Genomic DNA, 21,795 nt, shown 5'->3' with positions numbered 1-21,795 from the left:
CACACGGAAATACGCAGCTCTGTTATTTACTCCGTTATAATCTAAATATCAACCTGGGATGTTTTAAAACTCACATATTATTTTTCAAACAATGTGATGATATTACATTTTAACTTGACATTGAAATGTAACGCTTTTAAAAAAAAAAAAAAAAAATGATGTTAAAGAAACTATCAAATAAAAGGCATGGAAACTATATGACATGTTAAACTTTTATACCTTATTATAGGATCTATGTAATCGTAACTGTTAAATCCTAACAACCGCCAGTAACGGAAAGACTGGCGGTTGTCATGGTAACCAGAACACACTAGCCAGGCAGCGTCCTTTAAGCGCGTTCTCCTTTTGCTTGTGACCGTTTGAAGAGTTTTCTAGTCTGATTTTTATTGACAAAAACAGACATAGACATATTTTCCCAAGCTTTTGAAACAGGGGTCCTACCTCAATTCCCGCGAACATGGCTGCTAGAAGGGTATTTGTTACCAAATCTTACTTAGTCTAGCTGTGCTACTAGCAAAATCGCAAGACTACTGTACACGTACTCGTTGACTTTACATTTTTATTCTCGTCTTGATTTGTTTTCCAACAGGCCTCCAGTGTTCACAAATTGCCCGGCCAGAAGTTATCCAGAGCTCTATTAAAGGTGCGTTTATTTCCCAAATATTAGAAGTAAACAACTGAAAGCGAGTAAATCTAAATATCCATTTGGATAAATAAATGATTTACTTTATCATGAAAGTGTCTTGTTTTCACGGCCTTTGAATTTAAACTTTTTGTTTCTTGCCACGAACTGCAATATATTTAATTGTAATGGTATGTGTAGACCAACAAAACACGGGGCATGGTTGTAAAGTGGAAGGAATAACATTTCAACTACCAAGACTGAAATTTGTTGTTGGACCATGACAAACTATCGAATAGTCCGAGGGATATGATTACTTTTGCGATGCATTTGTACACCAAAATATAAATTTCTGTTTTCTACAGACATGGATCTATTATTTGCTTGACATTCTAGGATGACGATGACACATGGGATGCGACTGATGGCTTGGACGACTCTTTCCATTCCAAATCCAATGCGGATCATCATCATCATCACCATCATCACCACCATCATCATCATCATCATCATCTGGACCTCTCAGAGGCTGTAAGAGAAGAATATAACTGGATGAATGATGAAACAGGCCTGTAAACAGGACACAAGTCCTACTTAAGACAGAAACAGATCACATATAATAATTTTTAAATGAAACTCTAATGTATACTTTGTGGTTGCTTGTTTTCAGCAGTGAATGATGGATAACTGGTGTCTGTACAAGAGATGGATGATATTGTCATGCGGAAATGTCTCCCTCTCTCTCTCTCTTTCTTTCTGATCTTCTGGCTTATCAAATTATCTGCCCTGGGTGATATTTATTTTACATTACATTCATGTAATTTTGTTTTTTTTTTTGACCTGTACTGATTTATTTATGTAGGAGCTGAAAGAGGAAATTACAAGAGTTCTAAATGCAAACAACCCACATGCTCCCAAAAATCTTGTTCGCTACAGCTTCAAGGTAGGGAAGTCATAACTCAGCATATAAAATTACATAATATAATGTACATGCTACCATTATTGCAAAATTATAGCCACTGTCAATCCAAATAAGGCATTTTAACATCGTCGTATGAAAACAATTACGCTTGTTGGCTCTTTATAAAGACACAAAATTAAATTGGTATATTGCCTGAAGTCTTTACTGTGATATTTACTTATCTTATGTCTTCTGAGCAGATAACTAAGGTATTTTGGGGAAATCACTCAGTTGTATTGAAATTAATTTATTTTACTAATATTCATCATTTTTATTTGTCTATTTTAGGAACGTTTCTATAAGCCAGTGACTGCTGTGGATCACTTGGCTGTCCACTTTGCTTTGGATGGGAACCTATTGCATAAAGACTCTGAGGAAGCTCGAAGACTTAGCCTCTTTCAGCTTCCTACAGGTATGGCAGCTGTAAAGAATCCTGGAATTTTGATCTGGACAGTTAAAGGACATATAAAAAATAAGAAATTCTACTTCTTCTGATGTCCAGGCTTTTATTGTCTTTTCCCCCTATCTGAAAAGTGGCAAAAAAACATGAAAGAAAAAAACTTGAGTGATCATTTTAATTAAGGAATATAGAAGTGAGTTATCAATGCACAACAGAATAACCACCCAAGATAAAAGTAGTGATAATGTCTTCAACTTCAGTTCATCAGCATGTTTTTATATTATATGGATAACAAGAGATCAAGAAAAATCTTGTGCGAGGTTGGTAGCTTTAGGAGTTAGCAAGCCTTGTCCGCCTGTATTTCAACTAACTAAACTAACACTGCACACATGGTAGATGGGAAAGTTATAAATGCATAGAGGGCAGTCAAAGGTCCTCTCAAAGAAAAAAAACAACAGCTAAATTATAACACGGAAAAATGCTTGAATAATGTTTGGGCATTTGTTGATTTATTTAATGCCTCTATCTGCAGGCATTTTGTACTCATAAAGGACATGTACTGTATACACAAAAAACAAACATTGACTGACTCTATGTGGCAGTCATGGGATGATCTTAGGTAGGTTCTTATACCACAGATTGGGTTGTTCTAGTGCTGGGCGATAAATGTATTTTTATCAATAAATCGAATTTGCCCATTACAAAAATTTAATTTTTGGAAAATCTGGATTTATTGTCATCATTTCATTCCTTGGGTTTTCGTAGTTAAGACTGATGTCAGCCTACCCAGGGCCTATTTTCTTATTTGAACACAAGAAGTTTTGCATCCTGTCAATTCGCAGAAGGGATGATTAAAATAGAAGTGAGTTTTTGAAAATAATCTCTGTCATTTGTAATTTCCTTTTAAGAGTCGAAAGAGAGAAAAATAAATAAATAAAAAATTGGAAATTGAATTTGGTACTTCAGTCAATTTACAAGCCCCCCCACCCAAAAAAAATGTGTTAAATTGATCTGCTTTAAAAAACTATAGAGATTATGTGTTGTTTTTGGGGAACTTTTGGCTTGTCTGGGCTTAGCAATGTTTGTCCTTTTAAGAATGATAAGGTTTTTTTTTTACTTTAAGAGGGTTTTTGTAGCTTATGTTGTGTCTTTATTCTCTGGTGTAGTGAATATTTGGAGCCACTAGATGCCACTATTAAGCTAACAAACAGTTTGCAGAATTACACAATGTACAGAGTGTATTTTGTTTGCTTTATGAACTATAAATTTAAGAATAAATATGTCATATTTGCCCAGGGCTTGTACCAGTGGAGAGTAAAGTAGAATCATCTGAGGCGCACGCTGAAACCCCGGTAAAAAGAAGAAAAAGTCTGTATATAGGCACTTAAAATGATTTAAGACATTGTGGAAAAAAATACTGTAAATACTTGAGTAAATACTCAAGTTTGACTTGTGTATTTTGAACTTGAACCTCCCTCTGCTGATTTTCCACAACAGACTACACCTGTGGAGGATGGAGGCGACAGTGAAGAAACTGGAGATGAGGACAAACCACGTAGTGCTTCCTCAAAACGTCGCAAGAGGGAGGCAAAAATTACAAATCAATTCAACTTCAGTGAAAGAGCAGGACAGACTCGCAATAATCCTTCAAGGGTATGAAAAAGCAGTAACTACTGTGTGTAGTTAACATATGCAATGTTTACAAAGTAGGCACTATAATATTGGTATTAACACACTTTGTCGTTGCTTATGTATTGATGTACTATGTATTAAGATAAAGAGGTTTTCCTTTTTCCTCAGGAAAGAAGCTGCCAGACTGAACCTCCTCCCCGCGTCACCTTTTCTGGCTCTGTTAATCAGGTATGTTGCACACTTGTGTTCTGGTGTGTTGTGAGAGAGAGTGTTTCTCTTTGTGTGAAACACTGATTGGTTGACTTTAATAACTGATTGCTTGCAGTGGGAGATCTACGATGCATACTTTCAGAAAATGCAGAAGCAAGACACAGTTGAAAAGAGAAAGAAATCCACAGTAGAGAGAAAAGATGATTTTGATGTCAAGAAAAAGATGATGATGGCGGTAAAGTTTTTTTTTAAGCTTTCCTTCATTAATATATCATTGTGTACATTCAATATATACAATTAAATTATGCAGTCTACACATTACCAAACCAAAACTAATATATTCAACCTAATTGGTTGAAATAGTATTTCCGGAGACCCCAAAACTTTGCTGTGTTTCTATTACAGAATGAGGATCTCGCTAAAGTGGGCGAGGTAGCCATGATCATTGAACGAATGGTCATCCAAAATACAATGGATGACATAGCACAAGGCATGACCGTTTATATGTAAAACACATTTTTAACAACACACTTTGCTCTATGTTGTTCTCTAACTGCAGTCCTTTTGTAACCTTCAGATTTTAAGTACTTTGAGGATGCCTCAGATGAGTTCAGAGACCAGGAGGGAACTCTTCTGCCTTTGTGGACGTTTCAGTATGAAAAAGCCAGACATTTGTCTGTCACTGCCCTCTGCTGGTGTGTTGATTTATCAAATCTGTGAAACATGAAATCTGAATAATGGATTTGTAAAGTTCCGATTCCCTGTGAACTCTATCACATTTTATCAGTATGCAACTTCTCCTGAGCCACCATGAGTCTTTGTGCTGCTTTTCTGATTAATGCCAGACTGAACCTCCTCCCCGCTAATTTAGTGGATGCCAATGTCTGATAGGTGCAGTTGGTTCAACATTTTGAATTTTCATTTCAAAAGGTTGAAGTCTGGATTTTATTCATTAGTAAAGAGGACCATTAATACATTTTCAGTTTTGTATCTCATTACTGTCACAAAAGAGAAGGATGATTGATAATTCATTATTATTCGATAGGAATAACAAATATCAGGACCTGTTTGCTGTGGGATTAGGATCATGTGAGTATTAATTGAAGTTGTTATAACATTATTATTGAATAATTTTTAAAAACTGATCCTTTCCAAATCACCTTTCTTCTCTGTTGTGGCTAGATGACTTTGGTAAACAGGAGGGCGGCATGCTGCTCTTCTTCTCATTGAAGAACTCGGCTTTTCCGGAGCACATCTACTCCACAGCCTCTGGGATCCTCTGCCTGGACATCCATCCACAACTCTCGTATTTGGTGGCAGTGGGTTTCTACGATGGCTGTGTGGCTGTTTACAACTTGAAGGAGAAACAAGAAGACCCTGTTTACAAGAGTACCGCAAGCACCGGAAAGCACACAGATCCTGTCTGGCAGGTAACATTAGGTTGGGGAGTTCACTGTTTGTGTGTTCAGTTAAATGTTGAAGTACTCAGCTTGCTTTTTTCATGCTCAGGTTAGTTTTTCAGTAGATAAAAAAAAAAAGAAATTTAGTTTCAAACAAGTCAGGGTTTCCCCCAGTGTATTTTTAGCCTGGCGGGCCACCAGGGTTTACTTGTGCTCCCACCAGGCTAAACATTGCTTATTTTTTTAAGTCTCTTTAAAATTGCTGCATTTTTTCAGTTTCATTTTTTCAGTGTTCAGGTATTAATCTCCCAATCTTTCAATAACAGATAATTATCAAGTGATATTTTCAAATTTCCTGTCAACTTTAAACACTTTTTAACTCAAAAACACGACGGGCCATTGGATGAATGACTGCCCTAGCACCCAACCACCGGGCTTCGCAAGTTTTCTTGTGGGAAACTTTGTATAGTTATTTAGGTTTGGGATACATTTAAATAGAGACATATTTTTGTCAGTTTGAATGCTGAAGATAATCCAAAATCTTCAATCTGTTTATGTGTTTAGTCTTCTCACACAGACATCTTGTATTCAGGTGCGCTGGCAAAACGATGATATGGACAGCAACCATATGTTTTGTTCAGTGTCATCTGATGGCAGAGTTGTGACCTGGACACTTGTCAAGGTTTGTACAGTCAGTACATACTGCAAGTGCAACTTGATTATTTGAATGATTATTTCTCGCTTTTGTGTATTCACATTTTGCGATCATAAATTCATGTGTTTGTTCTTTTTTTTAACTATTAAAGTATTTGTTATGTATCTGTATGTTGCTTTCTAACTGTATATTTGTATGATGGCAGAATGAGCTCATGTCATCGGACATCATCAGACTGTCTGTGAAAGGTGCTCCATCTGATGGGTCAGATGGTTCACAGCTGCCTGTCATCTGTAAGACTCCCTCACAGACCTTTATGAGAGTCTCTCTATGATAATGTTTTCACTTTGATTTATACAATTAGTTTATTAAATGAGACTCAGATATGTGACAGTGTATATCTTTATGCTTCTTATGTGCAGCTCATGGTACATCACTCGACTTCCACAAACAGATTGATTATCTGTTCTTAGTTGGCACAGAAGAGGGGAAAATATATAAGGTATGTGTGAAGGATTTCAAAAGCTGATGTGTCTGAATGACACTTCTAAAATTACATTACAGATTTTGTTGATGTGATCCACTTCGACAGGCAGACCTCCAGGGAAAAAAGAAGTCACATCTTAATTTGACGTACAGTAATAAGGCTATCTGAACTTGTTCTCAAGCCAAAAGAAGTTTATGTGTAAAACGTGAATGAAAGTGAATTCATTTTAAATGAGAATAAAGCATCATTCTCTAAATGTCACAAAGCCAGGGGTGGGCAGTATTTATCCAAAGTGCCACATGTGTGTTATGGTTGTAGAATCATTAACACTAAACTCTAACTCTAATTATTTTTTTTTATTAACTCCTCTTAACAGTAGTCCTTGGAGATGAGTGATGAAATGAAACATGCCATACTGACCCACTTTAACCTTTTGGTATCTGTGGCAGTGGGCTGCATCTTAAAATTTTGTATAGAAATTAATTTCAACTCAGACACTATAAAACACACATTTGAAATATGTTTGATACCTTACAGTTCTACTAAGAAAGCGAAAAGACTCAGGATCACCTTTGCTTCACTCGGCTGTTCTTGCTAACTTGTTGACAGACACTTCCCCGATATGTGTGGAATTAGATCCTCCTTCTGTCACGTTGGCACGGACACCATAGAGAGGACTGATTAACAATCTTTCACAGAGCTGCAGGACAGCAGTCATTTTGACTGTGTTTGAAAATGCAGCAGCTGTGTCTACAACCTATCAAGTGTTTACCTAAGATTGTCTTGTTAATTTATCCCTGCAATCTAACTCTTCTATTTTGTTGCTTTCACAATCCCTAAATCAAATTTAGAATAAGACTGTGAGGTACAGTATATATTTCACTTTAAGTTTCAGTGCAGCAACGTTTTTACCAAACCACTTTAGGCTAACACCACAGTGGAAGCATATACACAATAATAAATAACAAGAAAATCATTATATAGTTATCTGCATAGAATAACAAATAAGGTTCACATGTCCCTGAAAAAATACTACAATTTTGTTAAGTAAAAAAGAATTATAAATCATTTCAACACTCTTTCTTAATCTCTACACACATTCTGTAGAGGTTAACTAGAAAACAAGAATTAAAAAATATGGAAAAAAATAAATAAATTAAAGTATAATGTAAAATCCTAGTTGAACTCTGTTTTCTTTTCAGTCTATATACAGTATATGCCATATCTTGATTTGGTAATATTTGCGTGAAGACATTTCCATTTTTTTTTTGTTAGTGTTGTAGATGTTATAAACCTTATTTTAAGGTCTAATATGCAGACACCGAATGAGCTGAGTAACTTATGAACTGTCTTGAGAATATGGACTTCTTTTCACTTTGATTTGTAGGTAATAATCAACTTTTTCCTTTTATTCCCTAGTGCTCCAAGACTTACTCCAGCCAGTTCCTGGAGACATATGATGCCCATCGTATGCCAGTGGATACTGTTAAGTGGAACCACTTCCATCCCAAAATTTTTATTTCTTGCAGTTCAGACTGGAATGTCAAAATCTGGGACCACACCGTCAAGTAAGAAACAGAAATCGAGTCATTTGACTTTTCTTATAGCTATTAACCATAAAATAATAAACTCTACCCTAATCAGTAATCAGTACACGTAACAGTCAAATGAACAGCAGGAGGAACTGTATGTTTTTTTTCCATTTGTGATAAGTATGAGTCTGTTCCCTCAAACTCTTGTGAATTTAATCTAAATTTATCCTAACTTATCATACAAACTACTTCTCAGTCCAACTCCCCTAAGAACCATTATAAAGGGCATAACAGAGAAGCATTGTTGTGATGATGAAGACAGAGTGTTGAATAGAGAAGGCGCTCTTCAAGAGACAGAGGCCAATTTCACGTAATCAAATTGTGAAGTCAAATTCTCCTAAGTCATGTTTGATATGTACAGCATTTTTATAACAACTGACGTTAATATAGTTACTTGATTATGCTATAAAGTAGCACATTGTGCTCGGACAGCATAATATCCCCTAAAGCTTCCACCTTACTAATATAATCTGCTGAAAGTTTGGTGCAAGGTATAACGGATGACCTTTAGTGGTCTAATAGTGTCCATGCCTCAATGGCTAGTAGCTCTGTACCCTTAGGTGACAGTATGAGCACCTACGAGGCATGGTTTGATCTGTAAATAGAGACCTTTTATCTTGTATAATATTTTACTTTAAATTTAATTTAAATAAGTATTCAGTCCTTTGTAGTCTACTTCCTTTTAATCCTACCATTCCAGAATTACTGGGACTAAAGCCTGCTGCAGCAATCAACTGGACAGTTGGCGGGCTTTTCCACTGGACTAATCACCAGACTATCAGAGACGCCATTTATCAACACATATATCATCACTTGTCTGTGACACTGTTGTTTATGTGGTGCTAAGACACTTGCCCACCATCACAAGAGCCAGCGTACCATCTGTGTCTGCTGGCTTAGCTGAACTTTCCATTGACTAAAATAGGCAGCGCTGAACCTGTTGAAAGACTGTGTAGGTGTTGTTCTGTGAAGTATTCGTGTTTGTTGGAAGAGGTTCATTTTCACAGGAGATTGAAAGCTCTGGGAAGTAACATGACTGCTATAATGACTAGTGTTACAGTCTTTCTTTGAAACTCAGGGTTGGGTTGAAAGGAGTTGATTGATGTCAGCACTGCATCCATGTTTAACATCCAACGGACAAACCTGTTTTTATTGTCATTTTGATTAGTTGAATAATATAAAACTTAATATATATATATGCATTTTCTTTTCATTTTGCCAATGAAAAAAATCACACAAAAAATGTGTTCTTGTTAAATAATGCTTCAACAATAACCTTAACACTTTTAATGGTTTGTTTGCAAATAGTCAGACACTCAGTGATATGTAATAGTAATTCCTCTGATCTTTCCATGGTTTTGCAATGTGTTAGTCTTTATGAGCTTCTTAGACTCATCGTGGATCAAACATAATTTTCTTGGCTCATTTGATTAACCCACACATCCGCCCACATTTTGACTGCACAAGCAGCTTGACTGAATAATGATAGTAATCATTTGCTCATCATGAGAGACACTATTTCAAAGTGTGATCCTTAACATCCTAAAAATACAAAACTTAAGATTTCTGAATTCAAACACTTTCACTTCTCAGCTCACCGTGGAATTAAATACTGCCAGGCCTTGTAAATAAATGAATGAAGGAATGAATGTGGATCTCCCTGATGATTAGACTTCAATGCAAAACAATGCAGTGTTTGTGGGCCACAAGGGTTACAACAACATATGTCTTCCAAAAATCAGTGAAAGTAGAATACATTATGATTAAGATCAGTGGGTAAGTGGTGCATGTGCATTTGCCTTATGCAGAGAAAAAACAATAGGTATACTGAAAATTGCTCCATCTTCTGACAGCTATATGTGAGTAGGTTTCTGTTTTATACTGTGGAGAGACTAGACTTTAGTTAATTTGCCCTGAATTCCTCACACACAAATATAAAGTAGTTTTAAATATCATAAATAGTTTTTTTTCAGGGGGTATTTTATCTTTCAATTAAAAAAATTCCACCTGAAGGCGCAGAGGAAAGACAAGGAAATATGTTGGGGGTCTTTTTTCAGGATCCACTTAATTTATAAATAAAGTTAAGCTGTGTGCTGTTTATTTCTAGTACAGGTAAAGCTGTTTTGTGAAGGTCTCAGAAGTTTCTCAGAGAATGCTATGAAATAAACAGCAATAAACGCTGTAAGCAGGTCAAGGATGAAGATGTGTAGAAGGTTGAGAGCACAACCTTCTGGCACTCCTGTGCATCCTATATTTCTATCATATAAGGCTGACAAAACGTGAGATGGTTGAAGGAGTAACAATACACTTTGGCACTGTACATGTTAGCGTGGTGGATAATATATATATACAGTACAGACCAAAAGTTTGGACACAACTTTTAATTCAATGAGTTTCCTTTATTTTCATGACTATTGACATTGTAGATTCACACTGAAGGCATCAAAACTATGAATAACACATGTGGAAATATGCACTAAACAAAAAAGTGTAAAACAACTGAAAATACCCCTTATATTCTAGTTTCTTCAAAGTAGCAACCTTTTGCTATGATTACTGCTTTGCACACACTCTGCATTTTCTTGATGAGCTTCAAGAGGTAGTCACCTGAAATGGTTTTCACTTCATAGGTGAGCCCTGTCAGGTTAATAAGTGGGATTTATTGCCTTATAGATAGTCATGAAAATAAAGAAAACCCATTGAATTAGAAGGTGTGTCCAAACTTTTGGTCTGTACTATATATATATATATATATATATATATATATATATATATATATATATATATATATAAATTGTCCCAGTAATTGTGATAGAAAAAATATTGCTTTAAGACCATTTTCAAGTTATATATTAATGGCACCAACAAACTTTAATTTTGTAAAGAACACCTAAAACTGAATGATATTTTAAATATAAAAAAACACAGCCAAAAGCAATTTAAAAAGGAATATAAAAACCATACAAAGCCAAAACTATAAATAAAATGAAATATGAATTCCATGTTTGAATTCAGAAATTTTAAGTTTTGTATTTTTACTATGCACTATTTCAAAGTGCGATCTTTAACACTTTGACATAGTGCCTCTCATGTCTCTAAAAACAAAATTGCCCCTCGAAAATACTGGCTATTGATTCATTGATTTATTGCCTTTTGCGACGGGCTTAGACATGTAAAAACTAACGAGTCAAAGTAATCAAAACTAGCGTTTTGTTAGTGTAGCTATTTCTTTTTTATCTTTATTCTGGTCAGTTATATTCCAAGTTTTTAAGCTTTGAATTTTTCAACGGATTCAAACATAGCACACTGACCTGAATGTGCAAATGAAATGTGTGCCAAGAAGCATTGATTGCACAAGGTGATATGCATTCTTCAGGCAATGCATTTTGAGTCTTTCACTCTTTTATACATGTTTCTGGATTCTATTCAGGAACAAGAATTCGGTCATGTGACAGGGCCTCCGTTTTCACTTGGTGTTAGACTTGCTCCTGAGTGCATTCCCAAAGGGATTATCAAATATATCAGCTCTCAGAAAATTAAATGCGTAATTAAATGTATGTTTAAGGTGAGCAACTTTGCCTGTATTTTACTTTAGCTTTACTTTTGTAATTATTTCAGCACTCCAATGTTCACCTTCGACCTTAACTCACCCGTTGGAGATGTTTGCTGGGCTCCTTACTCCTCCACTATATTCGCTGCTGTGACAATGGACAGAAAGGTAAGGGCCTTTTTCAGTTCTCTCCTTTTCCTTTTTCAAAATGCAGCATGGTAAAATAAGCAGAACTTCTAATCATTTTCTACCTTTAGAATTTAGAACATACAAAACATTCTTCTTTTAAACATGATCCCGTGTTTAAAAGAAGCATGTCACCAGTTTTAGACTTTCATCAGAGCCTGAAGCGTGCTTGCCTCCGAGATTGCACAGATGCGGCAACACGTATCTGCTGGGTGTCAACGATAACTTGACATTTATTTGACTGAACATGTGAAGCACCACAGCTATACCATCTACCATCTGCCACTCACTTTTTAATCTTCTTTATATATTGGATGAGTCTCAAATCAAAGTTAAGTAGCCTCAGGAAATCGAGTTGGTTCAGACTCTGATTTCACGTAACAAAGAAGCTTCCTAGTTATTGATTCCAGGCAAAAGTAATTTCAGTGGGTGTCATGTTGCTTATCGTCACATATTTTTTCTGTATGGCTTCAAGCTGTCCCCATCTGTTGGTCCTCTCAGTCTGCGCAACACTATAAAAGTCAAGGTTGTTATGTCTGACACGTTTCCTTTGCAGTGCACCAAGTGAAGTCTAGTGAGAACGACAGAGAGGAAATGTGAGCTGAGTAATTTGAGAGACACCTTATGTGATCCTTGGTGTGTTTATATCATGTCCTCTCAATTGCCAGGATTTGGTCACCACAGGCACCAGCTGTGGCATAGGATAACTCATTATGCCACACAACCAACCTTTTGCCCTCCCTGAGACGTGGAACCAGGGCTGCTTTCGGGACAATTGTTCCCGCTCTGCGTTTCTAGTATATGTGGTAGAAATTTACCAGAAAATGAACCAGAATAGCAGGATGCTTTTCCATTTATTAGAAGCTTTGGCAAGGAGGTTTTTGGATCAACATTTCAAACTGCAAAGAGGTATGGTTGAATTTTTGCAACCATACCTCTGTCTCATATTTTATGTTAGCTTTAATTGTGATAGATTACTTTAAAATTTGTTGCAGTTCCACCTTATTGTAGACTCTGGGGTGTGGCAAAAGAATGAATAAAGCATACATTTTAATAGCCATTTGAAATGGCAATGTTTTTGTGTGTTTTAAGTTTGTGATGTTAGTAGTTTGACAGGAAGAAAGGTGAGGAGAGAAGGGGAAGACATGCAGCACAGGGTTGAAGGTTGATCCCTGTGTTCAGTTGTATTTTCTCAATTTCATCAAGACTGAGTACTTTATTTTATTTTGGTCAGATTAAAAGGAATGATGTAAGACACACAGAACTCTCACATTTATTGACTGGCATTAACCTCCATGTTCTCTCTCAGTACAGCGGTTTTGTTGCAGCACATTAATCAATTTCTGTGGCAACTCTCGAGTAGAGCTTTGAGTGACTCATTTAAGTCGTGTGCTCCTTGATGCATGTATACCAATAATGACAACCTGGCTTTCAGTTACTTCTGCCGCGCCACAAAATGTCAGAGGAACAATGGTGTGAGTGTGTGGGTTTGTGTGAGCTTGTGCACATGTGTTCATGAGGATAATGCATTGACTGGAGGCTGAGGTGCAAGAATGACACGCAGTTGTGTGGCGCAAACAAATTCTCTCTGTCCCTGATCCTCCATCTGAGCTGCCTGTTTAGAAAAGTGTCTGGATGACATAATGAGAAAGTCTGGTCATCTCTGCTGGTGATTAGTCTTCAAGCTCTGTGTGTATACTGTTTCTGGTGGATGTCCTCTCAACCTTCTCTGTAGGAACTGTCACACACATTTTTCAGTCTTTGTAGTTTCCTAGAAATTAAATGAGCAAATCCCAAAAGACAAGACGATGTACAAAGGGTATTATTTTTGGAAAGTCTGTTTTTATTTACATTTTAACAAAAATGACAGGTTGAAAATTATTTATATCCTTCTCCAGTCTTGCTTTGCGTTGCAACAAACTAACATTTGTACTTAGAGGCAGCCTTTTTGCATTTTTAACCATTCGTCTTTTTAATAAGGTCCAAGTCATTGAGGTTAGAACGTCTCCTTGCCATTAAATTTAGCTCCTTCCAAAACTTCATTATCATAGTTAAGTGGGGACTCTGGCTAGATCAATCAAAACATTAGTATTACATTCAGTCTTTAGAGGCCTACCTAAACCTACAAGGAGTATAGATCATTTTGACCCTACCTCTAAGAATTCAACTTTTTCAACTCGTCATTTTCAAAATGAAAATATTTCCAAATGGCAACACTTTTGTCTCAAAGAAAATAGCAGTGCAAGCAATCAAAGGTTAGTTAAAAATATTATGTCAACCCAACTCTACATTGTACTTATATTTTTAATATATTTGTTTACATTCTTGGTGACTTCACATAATTGTGAACCTGAAGAGGAACATCTGTGATGTTACTGTACTATTTACACTGTCTATAAAGTCTTTCTGTTTTAGTCAGATTTTATAACTTGTAAAAAAAGATGACTTAGAAAAGGAGTCCTCATTACATAGGATGATAGCGTAAATTAAATTCAGCCATTTTCTCTGTTGAAAATGTGCATCACTATTGGGCTGGTCACTGCGTGGGTACAGCAGTTTTCTGAAAAGCAGATGAGTTTCTACAGATTGGTTTCATAGACGTCCAGGTCCAGCTTTTGGGTCAATTCATAGCCCCGTTTCTCCTCTGTTTCCCTGCAACACAGTACAACAACGGACGCACCGATTGGTGGCTTGCTTGGATGCTTTCACCTACATTTTTAATGGGGTCAAAACACCCCAAAACATTATTTTAATGCCAGACCAAGAAAAAAGATGCAGTGTTAAGTGGTTAATCTAATCATTACTCCTCTTTACAGAATTCAAAGAAATTGACTTTTTTGATCAACCAGCAAGTTAGTATTCTGCAGTGTCATGCCATGCATTAATGCAGAGAGCCAAGTTAAACTTCAAAAAAAGAAAGATTACACTACAATTTGCCAAAGTTAAAATTTAACACACTCATATATCTCTGTTAATAAAAGGCATTATCTCTTTGTGAGATTAGATTCGAGCTTTATTACATTTTGCTTAGTTATAAAAGTTTGTACTTAAATATCGTTGGTTATACAATGCAAATTACATAAAAATAAGTCATTTCAAAACAGCTGTTCTTAGCCATGGGACTCTACCACAGTATAATTACGAGTCTAGGCTTTTTGTTAGTCAGAAAGAAGAGTGCTCAACAGTTAAATTTGAAACATTTGTTAAATAGAAAATGTATTAGAAGCAGAAAACCAACAAAAATAGGTTTCAATGATAGCAGTGTATGTCCACATTTTCACAGATTAAATATCTCAACATTTCAGAAATAATTTGCTCTATCTGAATGCTTCACACATCTGAGGTAGAGCCCCAGAACGCTTCGCAGTAAGGTAACAATCCGAATTTTCTGACCAGAGTAAAGACTTGTCTTTACAAACATCCTTCTAACATCAGAACATGATTTTTTAAAAGTCTCAAAGAAACTGAATACAGAGCAACACCATCAGCGTTTGAGAAAAAATAACTGTGATTTACACACCTTTTTATACTTAGTAGTTTTTTTCCGATCAGGAGAATAAAGACAATGACCAGGAAGCCAACGGCAGCTGACACACCAATCAACCAAGGCTGAAGAGTCCTTTTTGTTGATCTTACAGCTGATGACACAAATCCATATAAATGCATTTGTAAAATCATGAAGAAAATATAATATTTTACTCAACTTTACGTTTTAGTAAAGTTCATAATCTACACCAACTGACTTATTAAATGTTTTATTTGAAAGACAACTATCACAGCACAATTCGTTCTTGATCCCCAAGCAGTGCTGAAATAATCTCCAAGACGACGAAATGTTTACTTATGTGTCAAGATTCCAAGTTAATTGTAAAAAAATAGTCTTACTGTTTTCAGCTGAGCAGCTGGTAGCACACAGGAGCACACAAAACGCAAGCAAGTTCATCCCAAACATGGTCGATCGGTTGTTTTAACCCAAGTGACCAACACAGAACGTTCAGCTCAACTCAGCTGCCGAGAACATGCACACGATGTATGTCATCTCTCTATTGCTGCATAACTGTGTTGTAGTCACAGGTCAGAGTCTACAGCAGAATTATCTTAGGAATCTGGGTGTGTTATCAGTTTTAATAGTCATAAACACTTTTTAATCACCTCTTTCATCTAATTACGACATGTGGGGACCCCAGAAATGCAGTACCTAAAGTCTACCAGAGTATAAGATAGATACAGTACATTTTATTTTAAAATTGATGTCTTAATTACTTGTTTTAGTGATGTAATTTGTTTTATTAGGTGTGCGGGGCTGGACCATAGAAGGACAATAATTGATGATACAGTCATGTGGAGTAATGCTATTGCATTATCATTTCCCGTGACTCAGCATTTTCCTTCCTTCTCAAATGTACCAGCCTACCAAGTATTGCATCCATGCAGCACTCTGTGATTGTGTTGCAGATTCTGAGAGTGTTTATTTACTCCAGTTTGGCTCTGTTGAGTTGTAGTGCACCAGATGTGATCTCAGCATGTGCTTTTTCTGATAGTACCAGACTCTAGTAGGATGTTTTCAATATTCATGGCTAAAATTCAGGTTGTTTTGCTTTACAACATTCCAAAACTGTTATCCAGTAGACGCAAAAAGTATTTACACCACCAGGTAAAATGCCAGAGTTTTGTTATCTATGAAAATGAGACTGGATAAATTGAAACTATCACTTTTACTTGCCTGCAGTCAGAATGCAGAATTCTGATGAACTCCAACCAAAGAGAGTGAATTCTGAATTTTTATTAACATTCATTTTACTAAAGTAAACTTTTACGAGTGTACACACTTATGTAACCCAATTGCTGCAGCGTTGTTATTTTTCTACATTTCCATTGTGAAAGGTACGTTTGTTTATTAGCTGGAATGTAAAACAGAAATTTTACCTTTAGGTTACAAGTTTTGAAATGACTTATAGCCTCATTTTTGAATTTCAGTGACTTTTAGTTGACTGTAGTTTTTATTTCCACTGCATGTTACTGGATGGGTTGGCTGGAATAATAAGGTTGTACTTGTATATTACTCAAGAGCATACTTTTGATAGCACTGTGACATACAGTTCTGATGCAGTATGTGGCTTGTTGGATGGTTTGACTTGTTGGCTTGACCATGTTCTGAAAGTTAAGTGGGCAAGAATTTGTCCTTGTGTGGACTGGTTCTTGGATCCATTTCTGATCCCTTTTTCAAGGGAGGCATTTTTGATTATCTCCACTTGAAAGATCAGCCTAAACAATAAATTGTTGTACCCCACTTCGCTCTCCCAAAGATTTAGTTCTGGATGGCCATCCCTTCAAATGAAGAGAATCCAGGCAACATGAATTTGGTTGATACTATTGTATCTCATGATTAAGTTGTTGTCATTTGAGGCCTTTTCCTGTCTGTAAAAAAACATAATAAATAAATGCAGCCAAATGTCCAAATAAAATTACTTTCTGCTGTCCTCATAATGTGCCACACAGTAATCCATGCATCTATGTAATTACTGAGAATTACAGAAAAAATACACTGCGGACAAAGAGCTGCTTGGCATGGTTCTAATCTGCTGGCAACTTTCCCCAGATAAAATTCAAATAGCAGACAGGAAGTTAAGTTTTATGGCCGTAGGACATTGCAGGTGACCTGTCCAGAGTGTTCTTCGCCCTCGCCTAATAAAGAGCTGCAGAAAGGCGCCATTCAGCGAGGATTAGCAGGGAAAGATGGATAACGGTGTGATAGTTGCATAAACAAGGAATTTCCTTTGTTAGAAATAAATACAGTGCAGTGCTTCATTGTCTTTGAATATTGAGCAAGTCTCAAAAAGATATATCTTTTCTTAGAGCTACAAGACTCTGGCACAAAGCTTCTCTTTAAGATTCTTGGGAGGGAACATTTTAAGAGCTGTAATTTGTAGTTTTATGCTAATGTGAGCCAAGGTAATTATAAATTCAGTGAAGTAAACTGACTGCTCCAAGTGGCTTTGTGAATTACAAATGCAGTCATATTGCCCTGCAATTACTCATGACTAATGTCGCATTAGTCTTTAGATTTGAACATCAAAAACACTGTTGTTAATAGCTGCACTGATAAGAGTTTAGAGAAAGTCATACCTCGTTGGAGCTTGATGATTAGTTACAAACGAGGGTTCTTTGCATGAACACTTCACTAGCACAGTAATCTTTCTGATAAAAAATTGTAGGATCTGCTTTGTAATAGTAGTATTGTAATTTGATGTCATCAGATTATCAAAATAAATTAAAGGTGACAGTTATGACATGATGTCCAGTAGATGAGGAAATGTAGGAACATGGAAAACATCAACAGCACCAACATGCTCACAAATATGGAGAGTAAAGACTCAGAATTACGAGTCCCATGCACTTTGAACTTTTATAGGTTTTGTCAGTTCACAAAAACAAATGTCTGTGTGTTTTCTAATGTCATTTTATGTAGCAAACTAACAAAAAGTGGTTTGTAATTTTTTAGTAAAGGTTGCATGGTTTATGAAATTTTCTACCAATAATAACCTGAAAAGTATAATGGTAGACATGGTAGGGGAATATTTCCACAAGGCACAAGTAAGCTGGTCAGGAATTGATGGGAAGAAGATACAGACTAATCCTGCTGAAGAACTATTTTTGAAAGGCAGTGTGCTCTTCTTGTCACCACATTAGCAAAATACAAGTTTTTCTGTGCTTTAAGATATTTCTTTTATACATTGTTATCGCTAAATGCCAATACATTTGATGAGATAAAAAAGTGAAACGAGTTATAATGACTCATCTTTCTCAGGTTCACGTCTTTGACCTGAGTATCAACAAATTCGAAGGGATCTGCCATCAGATAGTGGTTGCCAAAAAGACCAGGCTGACTCACATTGAATTTAATCCCATCCATCCTATCATCATTGTGGGGGATGACCGGGGGACTGTGACCAGCCTCAAGCTCTCTCCAAACCTCCGCAAGAAGCCCAAGGTGAGTAAAATCAATAAATCTCATTTGCTCCACCACTCGTAAGCAGTGCAATGGTAACAGTGTGGCTGGATATCCAGAGAAGCGTTGCGACATAGGTTTTTATGATTATTTATTGTTGGAAAATGCAAAAGATACTCATATTAGTTTTGCATAGCTTGTGGAATTCTGCACACATTAGTTTTTCCTTTTATCTCAGAAACCGTCATGTCATATATGGAAACAGTCTGGATTTCTTTATGTATATTTAATATAGTCTAAGAGGACAACTTGATTCAGCTCAGCAAATAATAAGATTAACCCTAATTTAATCTTTTTGTAGCATGCTGATTAAAAAAAAATTCAATTATTCATAAGTTATCAATATTCCAATGGTTTTGTCAAATGTTGTCGAAAGTGTGCAAATAGCATCATCACCTGCCAATTTAATTATCTTAAAAATATGTTACTTGCTGTCATGAACAGAGAGTAAATCGTCTTGGCTCATACGCCAAATGTTTGCAAGAAGTTGTGTCTCATTTCACCTGCTGTGTTGACGCTCAGAACAAAAGATGTTCATCAAACTTGCATAATTATATCGACCGTGCTGCCAAGTACAATCGGCTACAGCAGCGATTGATAAATCTGAAAAGTTATTAACAAGTCAAACCGATTAACCGGACCGTCCTACCAGCTGCTGAAAACGGGTTTACTTAAACGGTCATGGAAACCAATAAAAGCTGCAGTTGTCTTCAACCTAATTCTGATTTAATCTCACTATGGAATAATCTCCCTATCGCGTTACAAAGTTATCTGAATCGCTGTTTCTCTTGTTGACAGAAAGAATGCCAATTTGAATAAATTAAAGAAAAACAATTTGGTCAGCGGTGTATAATAGCATAGCAAAATGTAGCTGGGCTAAAAAACAGAGTGCCACTTTAATCTTCCTCTGCTAGATGAGTCCCTGCAGCCTCTCTTAAGCTGAGAAGTAATCACATCAGTCCTTCTGAACACAGGAGGAAAGCAAATGGCACACTGAGTCACAACACTTTAATCAGAGCCCATTAACAGTTAGCTCTGCCGCGCTTCCACTTTTCCTTTGTGTTGTTTGCATCAGTGCGTGTAAACCAGACAGAACTTTAATGACTAGAGAGAAGCATTCATTGCATTCATTTTCACAACACACTTCACTGCACATTGTATTACGCAGACTCCTCCAAACATCCGGTCTTAACCACAGAATTATAGGAACACAACTTAACACGCGGCGCGCGTGCGCACAGACGCAGTTCTCCTTCTCCTGCAATTTCTGACTTTACGCCTCACAAGTCCATTAGTGATATAATTGCACAGTTCAGCATCACTGACAGTGCTTAGAGGATTTTAAAGGCCAGTGTGGCAAAAATAAATTAATAAATAAGCCGCAAAAACGCATTTAGCAAATAGTCTTGATAGGATCGCCTGTCCAGACCAAGATGGCGAGCACAAAACGACATTAAGGCTTGAAAATTGGCACAGTTCTCAGTTCTTATTATAACCATTCATGTATCTGTCATATTTTTTATACTCAATCTGAAATAAGTTCTAATTATTGGTATCAGTAAGTTTAAAATATAGAGTATTGTGATCACAGCTGCGTTGTCACGTTTTGGTTCACGCTGTTGTTTTGCACATGTAGTCGCCTTGGCCTCAAGGTCTGTAATGTTTTTATGAGGGATTAAATTAATCATTCTAAAATATATTATACCTCATACATTTTAACCTTATTTCTTGAAAAAATGAAGAGGCCACGTAAAATGATCAGTTTCTCTGATTTAACTTTTTATATGTTTGAGTAACATGAACGCATGTTGAACTATCGACAACATGTCTCCGAAACTGCAAGCAAAAGTTTTGAATTTATTTGCAGAAAATGAGAAATGGTCAAAATAAGGAAAAAGATGCAAATGATGCAAAGAAAAGAAGTTCATATTCATTTAGAAACAGCAATACTAATGTTTTAACTCAGGAAGAGTTCAGAGATCAATATTTGGTGGAAAAACCAGAAGGTTTTCAGTGGGGTTCAGTGCAGTGGGCTCTTCATTTTTCCAGAGCTGTACATGTTTCATTCTGTCTTTGTGTCCACCACTGTATTTCCTTTACTTCCTGGTAAGAAGAAGAATTTAATTGTTGGTTCTTTGTTTTTGTGTGTTTAGAGCAAGAAGGGCCAGGAGCTGCCCAAGGGGTCAGAAGCAGAGGTATTAAAGATGGACAGGCTGCTCAGCCTGCTGAGAGAACCAGAGCTGGACTGAAGTCACACCAACTCCACTTCAATTCAGACAATGCGGCTTCTCATATGGTGGCTTTTTTTAAATGTTTGCAGCAAATAAAATGAACATGTTGCAATCTGTGTATTTGATCAAATGTTCTCTTAGAGTCTTACTTGATGAAATTCAAATGAGAGCTGGGCGGCTTTCTGAATGCCCCAAATTCTTTTTGATTTTTTTTTTTTTTTTTTGCCGTTTTGCTGTTTCTTTTTATACTTTTGATATATTGAGTAGACACAAGTACCCTCAGTGAAAGTTGTAAGAGGAATGCTTGTCACTGTGTTATATTGTGTTCAGTTATATCACCTTAATTTTCTGGGAACTGAGGACGGTTGTTGCTGTTCTGCAAAAGGATCCCTGTCTCATTTGGACTAAAAGCGTGATTTCAGATGCGTAACGGTCCTCAATAAGAAGACCAATTTGCATCAGAGTCGTCTGGGAAACAACCTTGTTGTAAAAGTCATTTAGAGTAATGCAAATGTCCATGCAATCTTTACTCCCCAAGGAAACACTGACATGTCGGAAATGTCATTGTGTGCTTCTTTATTACTTGTCTTTTCAAAAGTTATGTAAGCAATATTGACACTGATGCGTCTCCATAAAATCACAGAATGTGTTTTTTGTTTTTTTGCCATAAAAAGCTGAGACATGTTTTTGTTTCATTCAGAAAACGCCAAGAAAAGCAGAGTTCAACTGATTTGAGTCACTTGTTGTTTTTCTTGATATTTGTTTAATTGAGACTTCAGTCTGTCTTACCTGAAAATGCTGCATGTCTTTTCATGTAATTTGTCGACAATAAACATATTAAAACTGTTTAACACAGAGAA

General features: G+C 36.3%; 1 protein-coding gene and 1 long non-coding RNA gene across 2 annotated transcripts; one reads left to right on the top strand and one right to left on the bottom strand.

The window, feature by feature from the left end:
- Positions 1–320: 320 nt before the first annotated feature.
- On the top strand, positions 321–21,795 carry dnai1.2 (dynein, axonemal, intermediate chain 1, paralog 2). Its single transcript, XM_032550434.1, has 20 exons — positions 321–472; positions 590–643; positions 1,019–1,153; positions 1,485–1,565; positions 1,872–1,995; positions 3,280–3,335; positions 3,481–3,636; positions 3,784–3,843; positions 3,941–4,060; positions 4,231–4,315; positions 4,403–4,520; positions 4,871–4,914; positions 5,008–5,255; positions 5,818–5,907; positions 6,086–6,173; positions 6,303–6,382; positions 7,787–7,935; positions 11,578–11,677; positions 18,504–18,686; positions 20,858–21,795. Exons 1-20 carry the CDS (start codon positions 458–460, stop codon positions 20,951–20,953), a joined length of 2,082 nt encoding a protein of 693 aa, XP_032406325.1. The 5' UTR covers positions 321–457; the 3' UTR covers positions 20,954–21,795.
- On the bottom strand, positions 13,518–16,545 carry LOC116711064 (uncharacterized). Its single transcript, XR_004337157.1, has 3 exons — positions 15,581–16,545; positions 15,216–15,333; positions 13,518–14,347 (listed from the first exon to the last, which is right to left on the bottom strand). It is a non-coding gene; the product is annotated as an uncharacterized LOC116711064 (long non-coding RNA).

Source organism: Xiphophorus hellerii, chromosome 20, assembly GCF_003331165.1.
Source record: "Xiphophorus hellerii strain 12219 chromosome 20, Xiphophorus_hellerii-4.1, whole genome shotgun sequence".
Classification (NCBI taxonomy): Eukaryota; Metazoa; Chordata; class Actinopteri; order Cyprinodontiformes; family Poeciliidae; genus Xiphophorus; species Xiphophorus hellerii.
This window is presented reverse-complemented; position numbering and strand designations above follow the sequence as displayed.